This window comes from Equus przewalskii, unplaced genomic scaffold (assembly GCF_037783145.1).
Source record: "Equus przewalskii isolate Varuska unplaced genomic scaffold, EquPr2 ChrUn-13, whole genome shotgun sequence".
NCBI lineage: Eukaryota > Metazoa > Chordata > Mammalia > Perissodactyla > Equidae > Equus > Equus przewalskii.
Window position 1 is genome coordinate 9847527 of NW_027228750.1, and position 22924 is coordinate 9870450.

Consider the following 22924-nt stretch of genomic DNA (forward strand, 5'->3'; position numbering starts at 1 on the left):
AGGATGGTGTGGGGTAGAGGAGTGGGGTATTGATAGTGCCTACCTCATACAGTTATTGGGGACTAAATGAGTTAACATAAGCAGGTCATTTAGAACACTCAATAAATGTGAATTATTATTATGAGCAGATATTACTTTAAAATGTAAAAATAAATGATAAAAAATGTTAAACAAACCCACGCCCCCAGGAACCTTTGATTAAAATTTCACATCTTCCTTTAACAGTTTTTGAAACTCAAAAATGGGGATATACTTTTTCATTTTCCAAGTGTAAAATGATGTGACCCAGCCACACTGGCCTTCTCTCCATTTCCTAAGCACCAGACTCTTTTGCCTGCAAGCTGTCCCCTCATCTTCACCCGCCAAAGCCCTCCACATCCTTGGCTGCTCGCCGCTTCAACTCACTCCTCAGAGAGGCCTGCTCTGACCTTCCCCATCTAAATTATGTCTCCTTGTTATAATTTCACAGCATATCCTTCACTTTTCATTTGTGGCTCTTAACCAAATTTATGAGTCAATTGGTGTGGTTATTTGTGAGTATCAACTCTGCTTTTCAAGGCAAACAAGCTTCTCTCCAAGGACGACTACGCTGGGAAATGTGGTAGAGAGGAGTGGGGAGGCTGGCCACAGTGCGGGCGAAGAGCAGAGTTTTCGCTCCTGGCTAGGTGGAGGGTGAAGCAGTTGAGAAGGGATTTAGAACAGGAATAATGTATAGGGATTTTGTGTGTATGTATGACTTCTTAGCACTTCTTCTTTTTTTTTTTTTTTAAAGATTGGCACCTGAGCTAACAACTGTTGCCCATGTTCTTTATTTTCTGCTTTTTCTCCCCAAATCCCCCCAGTACATAGTCGTATATTTTAGTTGTGGCTCCTTCTAGTTGTGGCATGTGGGATACCACCTCAGCATGGCCTGATTAGCGGTGCCATATCCACGCCCAGGATCCGAACCAGTGAAACCCTGGGCTGCTGAAGCGGAGTGCGCGAACTTAACCACTCGGCTACGGGGCCGGCCCTGGAATTTTTTATATTGTTTGCTATAGAATGAGCAAGCATTCTATCTCTCTTGCAGTAATAACTTCCAGAAACACTCTGAGGTCACTTGGGAGCTGTAGGTGGGGTCTGGTTTGAAACATGTGGGGGCCCTCAGCTATGAACCAAGCAAGAATAAAGGTGTGTGTGTTTGTGTGTGCACGTGTGCATGTTGCCTACTGATTTGCCAAAGTCGGAAAAGACTGATATTATTGCCAAGGATGTGAGGAAAGGTGGGGGCATGCAAAGTTAATGGGAAGTAAAATTGGTGCAATTTCTCCAAAAGAGAAATTGGATAATATAGAGCAATATAAAATATATTTTATATTTGATCAAGGAATCAGCATTTCTAGGAATATAACTTAATGACTTAATGGAATGACAATTGAACAAGTGTTTACAAATATATACGCGAAGGCATTCATTTAAGTATTGCTTATACTAATAGAAATTGAAGCTATCTGAATTGGTTGGTTAAATAAATTGCATTATATACACGCTATAGAACTCTATGCAGTCTTAAAAATGATGAAGTAGACATATATTTATTAACAGGTAGAGATATCCCCTGTATATTATTGCATGAGAAAAGCAGGTGATGAAACAGCATGTGTAATATGATCTCATTTATGGAGAATTATATAGTTATATATATACATATAAGTATAAAGTTATAAAAATTCTATAAGTGTAGAAAGAAGTCTGGAAATATGTAACAAAAATTTTACAGTGATTTTAACCAGTTATGAAATTTCAGTAAGTTTTGTGTCCTTTTTTTGTATTCTATATTTATCAAATTTTTAGAATAAGAATATAGCATTGTTACAAAAATAATAAAGTTATTTAAAAACAGTATTTGATAGATCAAAAGGGAATAGGCAATCTAGAGTTCAGCCCCATTCCAAAATCAATGCTCTGCATGCATTGCCTTGGGTAGGATATTTCTCTACTGTGCTGTAGTTTTCTTGCTGTATTCCTGAAGCAATGATTTATATCGACAGATAACAGTGATTAAAAATTCCTCAGCTGACATCTTTCCAGCAAGATGCTGAAAGTATATAAAAGACTCTGTGGTATATTATACATTAGTTCTCCTTGTAATAATCTCTCATCATATCCTTCACTTTTTTTCATAGCACTTAACCAAATGTATAATTATAAGTTGACTGCAGTGCTCATTTCTGAGTATCAACTCTGCTTTTCACAGTGGTATACTGTAAAAATGGCAATAAATTCTTTCCATCCCAATATGTATGCCCGTTTGCAATGTGACTTTGCAGGGTCTCCCATCAAGAGGTGGAGCCTATTTCACGGCCTGACCTTGTGATTTGCTTTGGCCAACAGGACATCAGCAAATAAGACACAAGCAAAGCCTTGAAAAGAGCTTGCACATTGGGGCTTGCTCTCCTTCTGCACTTGGAACTCTGAGACATGAATGAATCTAAGCTAGCCTACTGGAGAATGAGAGGCCACCTGGAAGAGAACCTGAACACCTCAATCAACAGCCTGTCAACTGTCAGACATCTGAGCGAGGCAATCCTAGATCATCTCTCAGTTAACCCCCCATCTGACCACAGTCACATAAGGCACCCAGCAGAGATCAGCCAAGCTTCCCTAGGCCAGAAGAACCACCCAGCCAAACTACAGAACTGTAGGCTAAAATGGTTGTTGTTTTGAGCCATTAAGTCTTGGGGTGGTTTGTTATTCAGCAAAAGCTGACTGATACAGATGCCTTTTTTATTGAAAGATTATCCAGGTAGGAGAAGTCATTTCTGGATTAAGAATGTAAGGTTCTCTAGTTAGCAATTCTCTTTAAAATAAGGGGTACACAGGCAAAGAAGACCTCCACTACTGGACGATCAACGCATGAACAAGATCTATATTTCCAGAAATTATCTGAATTCCTTAGGACTAGATGGTTCCTGGCAATGTCCTTTTCTCAGAACTCATTCTTCCAGTGTGTAAGGCAGCATGAAGCCCCTCATTTTAGGATTCATCGTGAACACAAAGGGAAGCTCTAAATTGTAACTGAATCCACCAAATCTGAATATGGGGGTTAAATGTGCCCAGGGGGCATTTCCCTGAGAGCCGTTACTATAACTAGACTCCTCTCAGGTAGAGTGGAGAGCAGTGGTAATGTCCTATCTAGTGACACTTCTATTTTACCCTAAGTGATACCCTGAGACCTTGAGATGCTACCAATTTCCAGAAGCCTACCTCTGGAGTTGCTTTCACTCAAACCCTATTTTAGTGAGCAACCTGAGTGTGAATATGTCTGTCCAGCTTCCAGAATAGAAGAAAACCCATCCAACCTGGGATGCATCAGATTACAAACCACTGAAAACTGAAGAAAACTGTAAAATTCTAGGTAAACATGACCCTTAAGAGCTCTGCAGAAATGACATCACTCTTGAAGGGAGAGTGACCCCACAGTTAAGCCCTAACTTAGTATGTCTGGGGCTAAAGTGACTAAAGTCCTGGTGGTCTAGTTGTCACGATTCCGTGTTCTCAGCACCACGGCCCAGAGTCATCTCCCAGTCACGGAACCACACCACACATCTACCGGTTGTCATACTGTGGCGGCTGCGTGTTGCTGGGATGCTGAAAGCTATGCCACCAGTATTTCACATCCCAGCAGGGTCACCCACAGTGGACAGGTTTCAGCAGAGCTTCCAGACTAAGACAGACTATGAAGAAGGACCTGGCCACCCACTTCTGAAAAAATTGGCCATGAAAACCCTACAAATATCAGCAGAGCATTGTCTAATACAGTGCCGGAAGATGAGAGGAAAACAATTTGGCATTCTCTTGTGAAGATGAATGTGCTCACACCCCACAACCCAGCACCCCACTTTTAGGCTTATACCTTGGAGAAATCTGTACCTGCACACCAGGAAACAGGTTTAACAACGTCCACAGCAGCATTGTTTGAAATGCCAAAACACTGGAAACCCAAATGTCTATCAACAGGAGAATGAACTTTTAAATTGTGAAAGCATCACACAAAGGAGTATTTTATAACACTGATAAACGAACAAAATACAATGAGTGACATACAACAACATGAATGAGTTTAGAAGCATGATGTTGAGTTAAAAAAAAAATCTTAGAAGACTACACATGGTATGATATATTTTTATGAAGGCCAAAAATAAACAAAACTAAAGAAGGTTTTGTTTAAGGAGATATATATATGTATGAAAATGAAAATATTTTTTCAAATCTCCGTATATATGTGTGTGTGTGTATACATATACATGTATATGGGGAAATAAAAGTAGAAAATATGTAAGAGAACATAAAACCAAAATTCAGGACAGCAGTTATGTTTAGGGCTGGGACTGGCGATAAACCCCCGAGAAGCTTTGTGAGCATGGATTATGTTCTAGTTCCTAAGCTGGGTGGTGGGTTAAAAACTTACATATGTGTATATGTATATTTGGTATATATCAATTGTTACATAATTAAATAGATTTAAACAGCAAGTGAGAATAAGAGAAAATGAATATGTTCAAAAGTAATGACAAAAGAAATGCATATTAAAATAACAATGAGATTATTAAAAAACTGTGTTGTGATGACGGTAGGGGAATGAAGCCTCTCATACACTACTAGTAAGAGAATAAACTGATTTAAAAAAAAAGACTTTTGGAAAGCAATTTAGAAATACATATGAGAAGCCTGAAAGTGATCTTACCCTCTCATGCAGCGATTCTATTTCTAGGGATTTATTCCAAGGAAGTAATGACAGATGTGCTGAAAGGTATAGGTAAAAAGAAGCTCCTCTTAGCATTGCTTATAACAGCCAAAAGTTGGAAACAACCTATATGTTCAACAACAGGAGATCAGTTGAATAAATCCTGTCAGTGGAATATAATTCATTTATTACATTAATTTATTGAGGGCCCACAATTGCCAGTTACTCTTTTGGGTGTTGGAGACACAGCGTTAAACAAAACACAAAAATCCCTGTCTTCATGGAGCTTATGTGCTACGGAGGAAAGACAGAAATAAGTGAAATAAATAAAATACAGAGTATGTTAGGGAGTAGTAGGTGCTCTGGAGCAAATAAAACAGAAAATGGGATAGAGAGTGGGATGATATTTCAAGAAAAACCTGAAGGGGATTAGGAAATAAACCACACATCCCAGGGAAGAGCCTTCCAAGCAGAGAAAACAGCATCTGCCAAGGCCCTGAGGCGGCAGTTGCCCCACAGGTCTGAGAAACAGCAAGGAGGCTGGCATGGTTGGAGAGGTGGGGGAGGGGCAGATTGTGGGTAGGACCTTGTGGGCCATTGTAAGAAGTTGGTTTCTGCTCTGAGATAGAAGCCTTGGGAATGTTTCGAGCAGAGGAGGGACAGAATCTCTCTCATTTTCCATGGGTTGACTCTGGCTGAGCACTGGATGCTAACTGGGCAGGGAGGAAGCAAAGGAACCAGTTAGGAGGCTTTTGTCATCTTCTGGGTGAGAGGTGATGGTGCCTGGACAAGGGTGGGTAGCAGTGGAGGTGTAAGAAGTGGTTAAATTCTGGAAACACTTTGAAGGGAGAGGTAACAAGAATTTCTGATGAATTGGATCTAGAGAGTAGGAGAGAGAGAAGTCAGGATGTGGAGCCTGAGCGACTGGAAAAGATGAGGTTGCCATTAGCTGAGATGAGGAAGATTCTGGGAGGCACATGTTTGATGATGGTGGGGAAAGCAGATGTTTTGGAAATGGTAAGTCTGAGCTGCCAATCAAATATGTACATACAGACGTCATTATGCAGCTGGATACACAAGTCTGGACTTCAGCGACGAGGTCTGGACTGGAAGTATGAGTTTGGGAGCTGTTGATGCACAGACGGTGTTTAAAGCCTTGATTCTGGATGAGATCACCAAGGGAACGAAAATAGAAGAGATTGGATAGAAACAGTGATAGACAGACAGATAGATAGATAGATAGATGGATAGATAGATAGATAGATAGATAGATACTGGATAGAAACAGAGATAGGTCGATTGATTGATCGGTCAATAGATACAATGTTCAATGACTGAGTCCTGGGGAACTGACAGATTAACAATTAATTTACAATTAATCAAGGGAACAGAGAAGGAGCCACCGGTGGGGAGGGGGTAGAAAAATCAACCACCCAGAAGAGTTGGTGTCCTGGAAGTCAAGAGCAGAAGTGCTCCTACTTGGTGAGGGTGATCATAGCTTTACCAAATGAGGGTAGATGAAGTATCACTGAAACTGAGCAATTTCCATTGGGTTGAGCAATAGCAGTTTTGGTAGAGTTGTGGGGATGAAAGTTGGCTTGGAGTGACTTCAAGAGAGAAGGCAAAGAGTGGATTTAGGACAGTGGCTATAGACATTATAGAATTTAAGAGCTTTTGCTATAAAGGGGAGCCGTAAAATGGGGTGGCAGCTGGAGGGGGAAGCGGAACTCAAGAGAAGTTGTCGGGCTGTTTTTTTCTATTTTTTAAGATAGGAGAAATAATAGAACGTCTGAAGATTGGTAGGAATGATTCAGTAGAGGGGAAAAATGGGTAATTCCCAAGAGAGGGAAGACTTGCTGACCTACATTAGGGAGGTGAGAAGAGATGGGTCTAATGCAGATGGTCAAAGAGGAAGGGTGGCATTAGAGATTAGCTAGGGTAGTTCATCCAGCTCCTCATTAAAATGATACCATGCAAGACCATTTAATGACTTGGATTGATGTTCCTGTTAAGTTTTTTAAAAGCAGATCATAAAAGAGTAAGAAGCACAACATTTATTCAGCTCTTAACTATATGCTATGCATTTTGCAAAGCACTTTAAGCATTACCGTACTTAATCTTCCCACCAACCCATAAAAGAAAAGAACTAAATTATCCCCATTTTTCACATGCAAAAAAATGGAGGCAAAGAGTGGTGAGAATCTTGTCCCAGATGATCTAGCTGAAATGGTAACTAGGATTCAACTGCAGACCCCAGACATGCACAGCCATTACCTCCAGACAAGCACTGTCCCATAGAAACATATGTGAGCCACACACAAGATTTTAAGTTTTCCAGTGGGCACATTTGAAAGAGTAAAAAGACAGAGGTGAAATTAATTTTAATAATACATTTTATTTAGACAATATCTAAAACATTATCATTTCAACATGTAATCAGTATAAAATATTATTGAGATATTTTACATTCTTTTTCTCTGAACTATGTCTTCCAAATCTGGCATGATTTTTACATTTTACAGCAAATCTCAATTCAGTTGCTAAATTTTCATCAGAACTATTTGATCTCAGGGGCCAGTCCCATGGCCAAGTGGTTAAGTTCTAGTGCTCCGCTTTGGCAGCCCAGGGTTCTCTGGTTCGAATCCTAGGCGTGGACATACACACCACTCATCAAGGCCTGATGTGGCGGCATCCCACATAGCACAACTAGAATGACTTAAAACTAAGATATACAATTATGTACTTGGGCTTTGGGGAGAAAAACAAAACAAGGAAGATTGGCAACAAATGTTAGCTCAGAGCCAATCTTCCTCAAAAAAAAAGAAAAAAATATTCGACCTCTATTTAGATTTCATAAAATTGACAGTTAAGAAAGTAGATTCACATACTCTAGTTGTTACAAACACAGTAAACGGTATTTCAATAATTGGGTTGAATATGTTTTAACTCTATTAATACATTTTAAATTAATGAAAATGAAATAAAATTAAAAATCCGTTTCCTCAGCTGCACTAGCCACATTTCAAGTGCTCAACAGCCACATGCAGCTGGAGGCTACTACTGCAGACAGCACAACTCCAGACTTAGGCACTATGCTCTCCTGCCTCTCTTTGCCCAGTTCTGTCAACTTTTTCCTCAGAATATCTTTCACATCTACTCTTTTTCCCTTTTCAATTAAACCCACCTTTACCACCATTAAATTCTTATTAATGTTTTACTACTATAAGACCATGTTAATTATACTTTCACTAAAAATCTAATTATAACAGCTCACATTTATTGAGTACTTACTATGCACCAGGAGCTCTTCTAAGCAATTCACGTGTATTAACTTGCTTAACTGTCATATTGTAGTAATTAAGTGGACTCTGTTAATATTCCCATCTTGATGATGAAGACATTGAGGCACGAGGAGATTAAATAACTTCCCCGTGGTCATACAGTTACTGAGTGGAGGAGCTGGAAATGGAACCCAACCCGCCCCGTTTTCCGCAGACTCCACACCCTGTACCTCTTTTCTGCCTGTCTCACAAATGTGTACATAGAAACGATAGTTTCAGTGATAAGATCATAGGTGATTTTTACTATCTTCTTTTTATTTACTATTTTCCAATTTTTCTACAAATGAAATGTATCACTTTTGTAATTTTCAAAGTTTTTTTAAGTAAGTCAAATAACTATCAGTCTGATTCAGTTTTAGTATACCTCTCACCTTGAGACAGGAGAATAGACAAAGTGACTTCTTAACTGTCTTCACATCTCGAGAATCCATTGTTTGTTAGGCCCCTCTGATATCAAACAAAAGCCGTGCATCTGGCTACCCCATAAGTACTTCATGGTAAATGGAGATTCTTAATCTTCTCTCTTTACCAAATATGGCAGGATATTTAAAAATCCAATCTTGATGGTTCCCAAGCATAGTCATTTTTAAAAAAAAAATTTATTGAGTTAATGATAGGTTACAATCTTGTGAAATTTCAGTTGTACATTATTGTTTGTCAGTTGTATTGTAGGTGCACCCCACCTTTCCCCTGGTAGCCACTAATCTGTTCTCTTTGTCTGCATTTTTAAATTCCTCCTATGAGTGGAGTCATACAGAGATTGTCCTTCTCTATCTGGCTTATTTCACTTAACATAATTGCCTCAAGGTCCATCCATGTTGTTGCAAATGGGACGATTTTGTTCTTTTTTATGGCTGAGTAGTATTCCATTGTGTATGTATATATACCACATCTTCTTCATCCAATCATCTGTTGATGGGCACTTAGGTTGCTTCCACATCTTGGCTATTGTAAATAATGCTGCAATGAACATTGGGGTGCATGGGACTTTTGGAATTGCTGATTTCAAGCTCTTTGGATAGATACCCAGTAGTGGGATAGCTGGATCGTATGGTAGTTCTATTTTTAATTTTTTGAGGAATCTCCATACTGTTTTCCATAGTGGCTGCACCAGTTTGCATTCCCACCAATAGTGTATGAGGGTTCCTTTTTCTCCACAACCTCTCCAACATTTGTTACTATTTGTTTTGGTTATTTTTGTCATTCTAATGGGTGTAAGGTGACATCTTAGCGTAGTTTTGATTTGCATTTCCCTGATGATCAGCGATAATGAACATCTTTTCATGTGCCTTTTGGCCATCCATATATCTTCTTTGGAGAAATGTCTGTTCCAAGTATAGTCATTTTATCTCTTATACTTTTGGTGACATATTTCCCAAAAGCTCAGGGGTCCTGAATATTTTCTAGTTTTACCCATTTCCCTGTGGAGTCCCAGCCTTGAATAATGTGTTAGAACCAAATACAGGAGGAACTACGGAAGCCTGGAAGCTATGACCATACAGTGAAGTAGCATGCCAGAGTCTCAGGACTTTCTCCCACCCAGCACAGGGGCTGATCCCAGGTAAGTCAGAGCTATGAAAAGAGACCACTCTGCTCCATGCAGCTGTTCTTTCTGCGTTTTGGCTAGTCGCTCCCACCATTTTCCCTTTCCAAAACCCAGATGAGAATCCTTGGCTTGCCCCTCTCCATCATCCCACACTTTCAATCAGTTGCCAAAACTTGTAACCATTACCTTCCGCATATTTGTCATAGCTATGCCTTTCCATTGATCCCACTGCCACTATCCCAGTGCAGTCCCTTCGTTAACTTCCTCCTTGACCTCAGTAAAATCTTCTCAACTGGCCTCCTTGCCCCCATCTCTCTGTGCTCATCTTTTGGCCTACTTCAACCATGTTTACTATATATCTGTGCAAATCCACTCTGAGCAGGCTGCTATCTCTGCCAGAAATCCTTCAGGGAGTCTCCACTTAGTTTCTAACTTTCCAGTCTTGATTTCTATTGTACCCCACACCTACTGCACCTTTCAGCCACCTGCTCTACTTGCAATTCTCAGGCTCCTTTGCATTTTTCACCTGAGGACCTTCCCCAGGCTCCTCCCTCTAGCTAGAAAGTGCCCTTCCTCCATCTCTGCCCACTGAAACGATTATTCCAGAAGCAGGTCAAGTGCCAGCTGTTCCAATAAGTTTTCTTGTTTTCCTTTCCATCTCTATATTGCCACTCCTGCATTGTTTACCACACGTTAACCTTATGTCATCATCTATACATCATTATCCGTGTACTTACCTTTTCTGCCTACCAATATTTCTTAAGAACCTATGACATGTCAAGGGGATGTATTAGGCACTTTATACATGTTATCTAACTTAGTTTAATCCTCACAGAGCCTCATTAGATAGGTACTACCATCCACATTTTATACATCAGGAATCTGAGGCCGTCAGAAGTTAATTAACTTGCTCAAAGTAGCATCCTTACTAAGTGGCAGAGTCATCACTCATTCAAAAAATTTTATTCCAATCCATGCCTGCCAGATTCCTAAGCCTTACAGGCTTTTCAATATAGATTGGGAGGTCCCTTTGGGGGCAATTAGCACTGGAGCATCAGGACAAGGCAGATCTGTTAAAGGCATTTTCTGCCACTCTCTCATTTGATTTAGATTCATTGTGCTATAGGAAATGCTCCTTTGGCTCTCAGTTAGCACTTAGCCTGGGCTAGCACAGGATTAAAGAAATGATTCATGAAGACAAACACCATACAGGACGTATAGTTCCACTGGTGACCCTGGTTATTGTAAATCTGTGAAAGAAACCCCCAGCCCCAGCACAAGTTTAGCAATATAGACTCCCCGTTCCCTGCCACCTCGGTGTAGGTCTTCTGCTAAATCTCTCTGTTTCCCCTGATTAGAGCCAGGGGGATGCCTCAAATTTCAGAAACAAGGTTAGAAAAGCCTTGTTATCATCAGGGGCAGCCTTGGCCATTAATGCGCAACATAGACTCACAAGAAACTCATATGAAGATTAAGAACGGAGAAAGGCTAGTCTACCCTATATTGGTTTTTTCACCATTTAGGGTTGGAAGCCCCCAAACTTGTTGGGTCAGTTCATATTGCCAAATGAAGAATATTATAATAATGGGTTTATTCTCTTCCTTATTGTTTTTGAGTTGAGAGTGTTCAGCAGCTACTGTTTGCTCAAGGAGAGTGTAAACAGGACTTGCTGACGCTTGAGGCCAATGAGCATGACTCCTAGGCCACTTTCACTCTAGCGTAGGGTGTGGATCTAATGGTAAAGAAGCAGAATGGGAAAGGGGGTTAGGTAACTTTAATTGTGTTTTGTTTGTATTTACTCTTTCAACCCTCAAAGCAATCTTCTTTGAGATAAGTGTTATTGAAATACCCATTCTACCGATCCAAAAACTGGTGGTAAGTAACAGGCAGGGACTGGAACCCTGGCATGTGGAATTCCACCGCTTTCCACTGACCTCAGCTCATGCTCTGTGGCAACACCTTTTGCTTAGGCGAATGTCAGTCATTTAAAAGGACTAAAGGCAAAATTTGCATACAAGTTAGAGTTCTCAAGTATCAATATTCTTCCCTCTCTCCAAACCAAGATGATACGAAGTGTTTCATTTCTTAAATGTCTCGCATTTCCCATAATTGACAAAGATCTCAACAAGAAGTGGTAGTTGACTGTAAGAGTCTTACCTTCCACCAGGAAACTCCCATGTTGAATTCTTGGGCAAGTGGGCTTGCTTGAACTGGTTACCTCGGTTGGGCAGACCACAGGCCACCAAGGCCAGTAAGCCACGGTCACTGACAAAATTATCCTGTTCCTAGCCATCTTTAAAACAAATCATAAAGCGGCTGGGTGAAAACATAGACAGCCCAGGGCAGGTCATCATCTGGACTGATAAAAGTTACCAAAAGTCCCACTGACTGGGCTCACCTGTGCCATATTCACAAAAGAAGTCACATATCTTTATTTACACAAAACTTTCTCTCCCTCACTTACTTCTTCATGATCTGTTATGCTGTAGATAGTCTGGTGGTTAGAACATCTTCATAATAATATATTTCCATATGGGGTGGGGCTGTTGTTGCTAATCAGTTAACACTGACAACTTATAAAAGATATTTCAACCTCTCAAAACCTTAGTCAAGTATGGCATTTGGGATTACTTTTATAAGGCTAGACTCTTGATTTATTATGAAGTCTTTCACATTTCCCAGAGATAACAGAACAACTTTTATTTTGCCTTCCCAATGCAGTTGTTGTAAATATTTCGTTACCGCCTCTGCCATATGGTTAAAAAAATTTATTCGGAGCACAACCGAATATCGTTTTTTCAATACTATGGAAACTAAGTTTTGTGACTCCTTAATACCCTTTTTGTATCCCTCCAAAAAGAATGTTCAAAAGGCATTTTGGTTGGAAGACATTCACTACCTATTGTCTGAATTATGTTGGCAACATTTTAGAAACACCTTGAAAAAGACTGATGACATATGTCAGCAGAAATCCAGAGAAGGAAAGTAGAGATTGGTGGAAAATGAGATATTACAGAACTCAAAGTCTGGTCAAAGGTGGGTCGTGTGCTGTCAGGTACTAAGCAAAGCGCACTGGGGGAGGCAAAGCTATAAAGAGGATCCATTAGCAGCCGGGCAAGGTAACTGGATGTTTAATGTCGAGGGGAGAAAGAGACGTGATGGGCTCCTTCAGTCCTTCTCACACATCTCCCACCTTCACGCTCCTTCTTGAAGCCATGAGAAAACTACAAAGATTCCCACTTCACTCCACTACTTTCCTCTGGCCTTCCTAACTCTTTTCTTTCCCCACTTCTCCCCTTTCACACTCTCTATTTTGTCCTTCTGTACATAATCTTTGTTTTCAACCACTTTTAAGGTAATTTCATCCCAGCTGGAAAACAACTCATGTCTTCTTCTTCCCTAATTCCCGAGTCCAGCGACCCAGGTTCCTCCTGGGCTCCTTGGAGCTGGGACCTCTCCCCCTGAGCTCAGCAGCTCAAGCTGTGAGGATGATCAATTTCGTGAGTCCTCCAGTGGGCTGCTCTCCACGACGCCAATCTGCTCCTCTTCCCTGCCCCCATGCCTCATACCCCAAGAAATCTAAACTCCGAGGCCTCTGAAACTGTCTGTGCCTAGGTCCCCAAGGTCTTCGCCGGGATCCAAGATTTTTCTGACCAAAGTCGGGTAGGGTCGGGGAGGACAGTACCTCTTTGCAGGCGTGAAGCTCCGGTCCCGCTCCCTGGGTCACCTGGAAGGCGGTCCCAACCCAGAGCAGCAGCCACAGAAGCCGGAGTGTGCGCCGCTCAGTTCTTCCCCTGCCTCTGGCAGAGGGATGGAGGCTGCGCCCAGGCTCAGCCATAGCGTTGTCCTGAGCAAGCGGCAGCAGCGGCTCAGGTGCTGCGGCTGCTGCTACTGCTGGCAGAAGGCGGAAAAAGGGGGAGGGAGGTTCTCAGGGGGAGGATGCAAGGGGCTGGACTCGCTTCAGTCACCTCCCTGCGGCTACGCCAAGGCCGCCCATCCTTCCTTCTCCCTCCTTCCTCTTCTCCTCCTACCCACGTCGCCTTGGCAACCGCCTCCTCTTTCCCTCCGCGCGGGTGGGGCAGGGACCACGCGCTTCTCTGCCGCTCACCTGCTGGTCGCCATGGCAGCTGCTGCCTCTGGCGCGCGCCGCGTGGGAGTGCACGCGCCTGGGGTCTGCAACCGGCCCAACAGGCGACCATAGGACACGTGTAAAGAACGCGGTGGAAACATCCTCCAAGCCATCGCCGTCAAATTCATGTTTTCCACTACCCTTTCGGGCCCCAGGCTATTTATGAGCATCTCTAATTGTGCAGACATGGCGTCCGACAAATATTAAGCACCTCCTGTGTGTGAAGCGATAGAAATAAGATTGAGAGGCCGTCTCTCCTCTAGAAGCTATAGCCTAGAAGAGCGGCCCCGGTAGGCGTTATTGCAACAGCCGCCTCTAGAGATCTTACTTCCATCCCGCCAAATATATCCGTGCCTTTACAACCGGCTCTATGCGAAGCCTGGAGACTCGTATAGTTAAATCGAGTTTAAGCAAGGAGCCTTTGCCTTAGCTGACAACTTTCCAAGCATGACACGTGGGCTCTTCCCTCTCTTGACATCCCATTCTCTCATTGCTTTGAAAAATCCTTTTCTTAGATGTGAGGCAGAAGGAAATTTCTGGGTCATCTTTTAGGACTTCTTTCCTCAACCGAAGTCTTTTGCAGAAGTCCTACACTCCGGGAGGCCGGCGTTTTTCAACTAAGGCTCAGGAGTGCAAATCCAGGGCTCCTCAGTACGCTCAGCAGCGCTTTCCCTCTGTATTCCCAGCCGCTTCCTCCCGAGAGGCCTCTCTGGTTGGACCGCCAGGTGGCGCCCTTCTCGAAGGGAATTCACCTCAGTCATAGATGGCAAGGCAGTTACCTGGCAACAGAAACTGGGCGTTCCAAACAGTTGGGACCCGGGATCCTCCACGTGCCAGGTTTTGTGCGGCTGCGCAGGCCTCCCATCCCTCATAAGAGCGTCTCTCCCTGCATTTTACCATGCCTCCCACCCGAAACCCTTTCCAGCAGCCTACGTTGGATAACGATGATTCCTACTTGGGAAAAATGCGGGCTTCCAAGGTACCGTGGTATCTGGCACAGATTCTCAGCAGGGTCGAGGGCATTCTTCTTTCTGTCGGCACGACAAGCAGAAGTAGTAACTTAAAGGACTCTCGTGAGGACACTGAGTCAGATAACGGAGAAGTCTTATTTCTGCCTGCCTCCATGTCCCCATATTCGGGTCTGCTAACGTTTCAGACATGCTTTTGAGCACAGGGAAGTAGAGCTCTGGTCCAGAGGAGCAAGGGGCTCTCTGCCCAAAGCAGAGTGATTGGTATAACGGAGCTTCAACAGGCCCAGGTTCCACCAAGCCACCCTTTGGCCTGTTTGGAAAGCTGTTCTCTGAAGAGATATGAGATATGGAATGGGAGAGAATCCTCTGAAAGCCACCAGGCCATGCTTTATACATCTGTCTTCACACCATCTCTGTCTTCTTGTCAAGCTGGAATGTGTTTCTGTATGTGTGTCAGTGATTTGAGAATTTAGATGATCTTTTTTCTGGTAGAAGCATTTAAGATGTTTGAAGTGGTGCAAAATAAGGTGGATTAAATGGCAACTGTGGCTTAATAAAATCAAAAAGTTTCCTTTTGTTTATTCAACATTTATTATTTACTATATGCCAGGCACTCTGCTAAACACTGAGGATATATAGATAAATTAGACACAGCTCCCGCTCTCAAGGAACTCTAGAAGAAAAGCCAGACTGACAAAGCAACAGCAAAAGTGCCTGCACAATAGCACATGTATTGTGAGGGATTTATACGCAGTGTGTCATGAGAACTGGGAGCTTAAAGAAAAGCTTCCCAGAGCAGGTGAATTTGGATATCCAAATATGAGTTAGCTGGGCCAGGTGAGGGAGGAGGTGGAATGTGAGTTAGGAAGAAAGAAACAGGAACCAGATATTTAAGGCAAAGGAAGCAGCAGGTACACGTACATGGAAAGGAGAATGAGGGTGGCCTATTTGGGGCCAAAGACTCGGCAATGGCTGGAGCATTGGTGTGAGATGGAGGAGTGAAGAGAGCAGGAGCTGGAGAAGTGATCCTATTGGGCTGGGTGTGCTATGTAACCATGCTAGTGAGCTAGGATTTCACCCTGGAAGTGCTGGGGAATCATCTTGGGACTTTAAGCACTGGAGTGACATACTACATGGATGTTTTAGAAAACACAAGTGGCAGTGGATTGGATAAGATGGGAGTGGGACAAGAGGGATCAGCTGGAGGCAGGTGCAGCAATCTCCAGGAGGAAGAGTAATGATCTAAAGCAGTGATGCAGGGGATGGCGATAAGATGCAATGGGCAGGACTGATGGGACCTTGTGGCCCACTGAATATGGCCCCAAGAGAGCGGACCATCTAGGATAACTCCTAGGTTTCTGAGGGCTTAATTGATACTATTTACTGAATGAGGAGTCCAGGGAAAGGAGGTTCAGGGCGAAAGATGTTGAGATCAATTACGTAGATGTTGCTTTTGTGGTGCCTGTGGGACATTTAAGTGAAGGTGAATAGTAGGCAACGTGGTTGAGAGTTGTGGGTTGGAGATGTACATCTGGAAGCACAGTATTCACATGGTGGTTGAAGCCATAGGAGGGAATCAGCTCCTCTAGTGAATGTGAGAGTGAGAAAGGCAGAAACTAACCCCCTGGAGAATACCTCTAAGGGGCAGAGAGAAAAAGCAGAGCTGAGAAGGAAGCTGAGAAGTAACAGCTTAGAAACAGGAGGAAAACCGAGAGGAGCTGAACCCACATAGGAGGAGAGATGATTTCATGGAATCAGCATTGTGGTGCCAGACACAGCAGATGTCAAATAAGATTAGGTCTGGAAAGGATCCACCTGATGTAGCCACAAAGATCATTGGTCACCAGCAAGAGCAGTTTCAGTGGGTGCTTGAGGCAGAGGCCAGATTGCAGTGGGCTGAAGAGGGGTTGGGAATGGGGAAGAAGTGGAGATAGTAAATGTTGACTCTTTTTTTTTAGGAAGATTAGCCCTGAGCTAACATCTACTGCCAATCCTCCTCTTTTTGCTGAGGAAGATTGGCCCTGAGCTCACATCCATGCCCATCTTCCTCTATTTTATGTGTGGGATGCATGCCACAGCATGGCTTGATAAGTGGTGCCTATGTCCGCACCTGGGATCCAAACCAGTGAACCCCAGGCTGCTGAAGTGGAACGTGTGAACTCAACCGCTGCACCACCGCGCTGGCCCAAATGTTGACTCTTAAAGAAGCCTAGCTCTGTAGGGAAGGTGATAGAGTGGCAGCTAGACAGTGATAAAGGAATGGGAGAGAAGCTGGGTCCAGGGGATGCCAGGATGGTGCAACGAAGGCCTGGGTTTAGGGAAGAAGAGTTATTCTTGAGTAAAAGGGACTTCCCTTTCTTTGAGATGGAAGGAAAGTGGATGTGAAGATGGCATTCATGCTTAACAGTCAACTTTTTCAGTGTAACAATCTCATCTTTCTGCTGATAGAGATGTATGTAGCCTTCAAGGAATAGGAGGAGAGCTGCCTATGCTTGCATCATATATATTTGTAGTTTTGTTTCATTTTTGTCTTTCTTGGTGATAGCACAGTACCTGGTACATACTGTTCATTTAATATCTAATTGAGCTGAGTCACACAGCACTTTGCCATATATGGGATGGGGGGGTTTCCAACATCAGATAGGTCGAATGAGATTTCTACTAGGCTGTAGTTGTACTCACTGGAATTCAGTCACTGATTCAGCCAATATTTTTTTCTTTTTCCCTTTTTTTTTCTTTTTTGTGGTGAGGAAGATTGGCCCTGAGCTAACATCTGTTGCCAATCTTCCTCTTTTTGCTTGAGGAGAGATGTACCAATGTTTCTCCATTTTGTATGTGGGACGCCGCCACAGCATGGCTTAATGAGTGGTGTGTAGGTCCACATCTGAGATCCGAAGCCACAAACCCCAGGCCATCAAAGCAGAGTGCATGAACTTAACTGCTACACCAGCAGGCCAGCCCCAATATTTAATTTTTAAACACCGTGTGTACCACGGGTTAGGTCGCTGTGCTAGGCACTGGGATACAGTGGCAGACAGTATGGCATTTTACATGTGATGAAGAAATCAGTTATGTATTTTTCACATTCATGCTTGTGGGGTTTTATTTAGGGGATTCAATGCCCAATGGATCTTTTCTTTGACATTCCTGCAGTCACGATGACCCTTTCCTGCTTACTGAAATCTTTTTCTCTCCTGCTCAGACACTGCATGCTCCTGATTCTCCTGTCTCTGATTGCCTTAGTGTCCCTTCCCTCGCCCCAGTTAGAATAGTGTGCAGTTCTCATGAACCACCCTTTCCCTTTTGGCCAGACTCCTTTTTGCAGGCTTCAATCACCACCTCATGTGGACCCTCAGATCTCTATTACTTGTCCTTAGCTCTCCTCCAACAACTGCAGATTTCCAATTTTCTACCTGTTAATTGCATTAGGATGTCTTACCTTTCCTTGAAACATAGGACATCTTAACCTGAGCTCATCATCTTTCCTATCTGCTCCCCACCCTTCACCCCCTGTCCCACTCCACCCTGTTCCCTCTATTCCTGGCCCATTTCTGCCAGTTCTGAGATTGAAAACTTAGGAGGATCAGAAGCCTGAGAGTCTTGCCCCATTTCGTTCTTCTCTTGGCAGATGTCCCTCTGAGATTCAATTAAAATAGAATGGCATAAGGGGATGGATGTCACTGAAGCTACCACATCAGCAAGGCCTCCTATAACCAGGCCCTGGGTGTCGTTTTTCTTTTGCAGAAACTGCCATATAAGAACCCAACTCACCTTGCTCAGCAACAGGAACCCTGGAATCGGCTCAACTCAACTCCCACAATCAACTCCATGAGGCGAGATGCTTATTTTTTTGATCCTGAGGTACCAAGCATTGAAATGCTATTTCTCTTTACATCCACTTAGGACTCATTAATATCCTTTTTAAAAGGCAGCCTGTCCCTGACTGCTTCAGCACCTTTATTTTGTCCCCAGTCCAAGATTCTACCAAATCCAAAACCAAATACCAATTTATCTGGCCTCTGGGGAGTCAGAAGGCTTGGGTTTTGCTCCAGTTGATTATCTGGTGCAAATCATTTTCTCATCAGACTTCCCACTTTTCTGATTACAACCATGAATGAGGTAACACCCATTAAGCCAAAGTCAAGGACAGTATAGTGATTCCCATGTCTCCAGGGAGAGCTCACCACTCCTTGGACCTAACCATAAGAGACAATTCTATATTGACAAGAATTAAGAAGTCATCACGTACAACAATTTGGTGTGTATGGAGCTGGTAGATCTTCAGGCCCAAAAGGGGTTTGCTCTGCTTTTGGGGAAGAGTAGAGCCCAACAGAACCTGACCAGAGAGGGGTCAGAGGTGGCAAGTTAACCCTGGGGATGGCTGACTTTCCCTGTAGATACCAAAGGATGACCTGGATTTCCGCTTAGCAGCCTTGTACGATCACCACATGGGGATGTTCAAGAACAAAAGTGAGATACTGTTACAGCAGGAGACCACCCAGGATACCCGTGGGTAAGTGGTGGAGCCGGAGCCCCTCCACCCTAAGGGCAATGCCATCCAATCAAGTAAGGTAAAGTGTCACATGGGAAATAACAATCAATGGGTACTCATTTGTACACAGATTTCCCTGTTTTCTTACATCTGTATCTGTAATGCAATTTCACTATTTTTATTATCTAAAATGAACAGAGATCCTCCAAGATTGTGCTCATCTGTATAAACAAAATCTTCGGCTAATTCCACAGAGAGTAAAAAGGGCCTTTGGCTGATTTTTCAGGTTACATGCAACTATCTTTCCCTCCTCACTTTTCTCCTCCTGATTGATTTCACTCTCCCCTGTTCTTCCCCACACCATCTTCTAGACGCAGCAAGATCCAATTCCCTGGAGAATGTTTACCCCCTCCCTCGCTACCCCCCATCACTTCCCGAGCTAACATCAGACACTGGATCAACCCTAAGAAGGAGTCTATCCACAGCATCCAGGGATCCATAGGTAAGGGTTAAAAGACTGTGTGGGCAGATAGTTGGGGCAAGAGTTTTTCTAAATGGACCCAAGATTCAAGGAGTTGAGGTAACTGGCTATTAGGGACCTTCAGGGATAACTGAGAGTCTTGGAAGAGCAATGATTAAGTTGGCACATCTCAGACTAATACCAGGGACATGCTGACTATACAGCTAGCAAATGAATTCCATTTTCAGAGCCTCTAACTCAGCCTTAGGTCTAGGGGACTAAATTTCCAGCAAGAGGCAGAAACCTGCGAGTGGAAGACCTATAGCCCCCTCTCATCAGTCCTCTATATGCCAGTTTCCCGAGCTGTTACAAGAACCTTCTCCAGAGTACCTATAAATGTATGGGCGATTACAGGTTCCCAGACAAGGTAAAGGATCTGAAATTCACAGCGCACTCTCTCTTTTCTCCAGTTTCCCCTCACACTGCGGCCACCAATGGCGGCTACTCCCGAAAGACCGATGGTGGCTTCTTCTCCACCTAGTGCTGACAAGCCCCTGGATTAATCAGTCATAGTAGAACATCCTCCATTAAATAGATTTGTGCAAGATGAAGCCTGAAGTGTCTGTTACCCATGGACTATGAGTTGCCACGTGACTACTCTTAAAATATGGCAGGGAAGTTTCCTAACTTCTAGAAACTAGTCCTGCTGCGCATATTTGCAACCTGGAAAGTCATCTTGCTGAAAACGATTTAGGACACAACAGCGCTGTTTACGGCAGGAGACAGGTATTCATATTTTGTAAAATGGAGTCATTCCAACCATACAGATACATCCATTCAACATTTCTCACAAACCTTTATGTCAGGCACTCAGCTAAGCGTTGGGGAAACAAGAATGGACACAGCCCATGCTCTTAATGAGCTTACCAACACTGCAATTTTAGTAGCTCTATGTAGCATTAATATTTATGCTGGGGTCACACTTAACAGATTTCAGACCTCCTGAGCTGTCATCTGCTGGCTCTACTTTTCCATGAGGGCCCCATCTCCCTGGTCCTGGCTCCTTGCCTTTGCTCATTCTCTCACTCTGCTAGTGTCTCCTTGCCTGGAAGTCTTCCCTTTTCTGTGTCAATTTGTGCTGTGATATATAACCCCCAATTCTTATAAACGTGGTTCAACAATCTGGTGCTTGGGTTTGAAACCCAAAAACTGATGCATTAATGTGGTTTCTAATATTACAAGCCACTCACAAGAACCTACTGTTGGACTGGTCATGATATGGGCAGACCTTTTAGAATATTTTAGGGCAAATTCCCATTTCTAAGTTTGGATAGCATCTGCGTTGTTAATTCAGATCTGAAAAGGCTTCTTCCTGGTACTCAGGCGCAGTCCTTAAATACCATCAAACCATCTCAACCCTCTTCCACAGACACTCCAATCTATTCAGATGGTATCTGCTGCCAAACGGCACCATGAAGTTTCAGTTCTCATTACTTAGAACGGCTGAAAGTGGCAGAGAGGTGATTCTGAATAGTCACCTCATGCAGGTTATTTGATACTGAACATCAAAAAATTACCGTGATCCATCATGCATCGAGGCTTTTAAAAATATAGATTCTCAGACCTCCCTGATAATTCTAATTCAGTAAATCTGGGGCGGGTCCCTGGAATCTGAATTCTCGTAAGCTTTCCAAGTTCTCTTACGGATACATACACGTATACAGACACGCATATATACCTATATCCCCTAGCGGCAGACGCTGTATAGTGCCTTTAGACCAGAGGGCACCAGTGTTGGCACCATACAGTCATCATGACAAGGCAGGCCTAAAGAAAACAAGGGAGGAAGCAAGGAAGAAAAGCTGCAGCAGAAACAAGGCCTCCGTCCCGGTGCAGCTCCCGCTGCCGCGGGGGGGGGGGGGGGGGGTCCCCGCCGACCGTTAACGCATTAGCCCCAGCGCCACGGGCGGCCATGCCCCCGGAGTCGGGCTCAGATCAGAATCGCCTCGATAATCAGCGGCCTGGGACAAGCCCGGCCTCGTCTATCTGATCAATTCATCACTTCTGAGCGCCGGGCCCCGTAGGACCGGCTCCGGGACCTTCAGGGCCGCGGCGATGCCGCCGCCTAGGGGGCCTCGCTGCACAGCGCCCCGAGGAGTGGGCTTCGCAGGAGGGGAGCTTCTCATTTCGGGTCGGCCCGGCAGGGCTGGGGTCACAACCCGATCAAATAAGATCAAGGTGTAGGCGGGGGGAAGGGCGCAGGGGCGGGCACGCGCACTCGCCTTGCACGCCCCACGCTCGCACTCACACATGCGCCCGTCCACTCACACGCTCGGCCAGCACGCGCCTTCCACACAACACCACAGCACAATACACACTCCCCGACCCCAGGCCGCTTTCCCTCCGTAAAGCAGCGGAAGTCCGCACCCTCCTTTAAAGCTCTCTGCCCCTCCCCCGCCTCGGAGGATTCTGGGAGGAAACGCCGAGCGCAGGGCCCCGTCGAGCGATCGCTCTGCTGCCCTCTCGTGGCTCGGAGGGGAACCCAGGTCCCAAGGAGGGACGGGACAAATTCCTACAATACTGAATCATGGTTGTCTTTTGATCTTTGTGCAGCTACAAATTTATATCCATACCTATAATTTTTCTTTAATCTTTGATCCAAGTCTTTGCTCCAAGTTCTGGAAACAAGATGATTCAATCTCAGGAAATTTATGGGTGAATGACTCTTTTCCCATTGAGGTGAATCCTGGTCATTACCAACAGCAGCTTGCCCAGGAGCTCCTTCCTCCAAGGGAGAAGGCAAACATTATTTTACCAAAGGGAAAGGTGAGAAGACATCATTTAAATCCAAAGACTAGGTAGTCAGAATATTTGTAATATGAGTAAAGGTAGGAAGGCATATCCCTGTCCTCACAGAGAGCCCCCTTGCTACCCAGAACTTGATGGTATGGCAGTCATATTGCTGAACCTTCATTTACCCTGATATCTTTTAAAACATATCTGAGGAGCCAGCCCCAGGGCTGAGTGGTTAAGTTCACGTGGTCGGCTTCGGCAGCCCAGGGTTTCGCCAGTTTGGATCCTGGGCGCGGACATTGCACTGCTCATCAGGCCATACCGAGACAGCATCCCATACAGCAGAACTAGAAGAACCTACAACTAGAGTATACAACTATGTACAGGAGGGCTTTGGGGAGAAGAATAAGAAACATATCTGACTTTCAAACTCCAGAACGAGTAGACTGAAAAAAAGTAGTGATTA

General features: G+C 43.9%; 2 protein-coding genes and 1 non-coding gene across 6 annotated transcripts in view; 1 reads left to right on the top strand and 2 right to left on the bottom strand.

Annotated features, from left to right (window-relative positions):
* The window catches only part of ELAPOR1 (endosome-lysosome associated apoptosis and autophagy regulator 1), a 73152-nt gene extending 59437 nt beyond the window's left edge, over positions 1 to 13715 (bottom strand). For 3 of the 4 annotated variants that reach the window (XM_008523467.2, XM_008523468.2, XM_008523465.2), the window contains exon 1: positions 13299 to 13715. In XM_008523467.2, coding sequence (XP_008521689.2) covers positions 13299 to 13451 — 153 coding nt within the window. In that variant the 5' untranslated portion in view covers positions 13452 to 13715. The remainder of the gene's footprint in view (positions 1 to 13298) is intronic. The other variant, XM_008523466.2, reaches the window with a different exon arrangement.
* Positions 13716 to 13806: 91 nt separating this feature from the next.
* On the top strand, positions 13807 to 20272 carry CFAP276 (cilia and flagella associated protein 276). The gene is made up of 5 exons (XM_008523469.2): positions 13807 to 14721; positions 18458 to 18574; positions 19111 to 19226; positions 19577 to 19707; positions 20136 to 20272. The coding sequence occupies exons 1-5, from the start codon at positions 14641 to 14643 to the stop codon at positions 20204 to 20206; spliced, it is 516 nt and encodes a 171-aa protein (XP_008521691.2). The 5' UTR covers positions 13807 to 14640; the 3' UTR covers positions 20207 to 20272.
* Positions 20273 to 21655: 1383 nt separating this feature from the next.
* Positions 21656 to 22077, bottom strand: LOC139081661 (small Cajal body-specific RNA 2). Its single transcript, XR_011536847.1, has one exon. It is a non-coding gene; the product is annotated as a small Cajal body-specific RNA 2 (non-coding RNA).
* Positions 22078 to 22924: the final 847 nt, after the last annotated feature.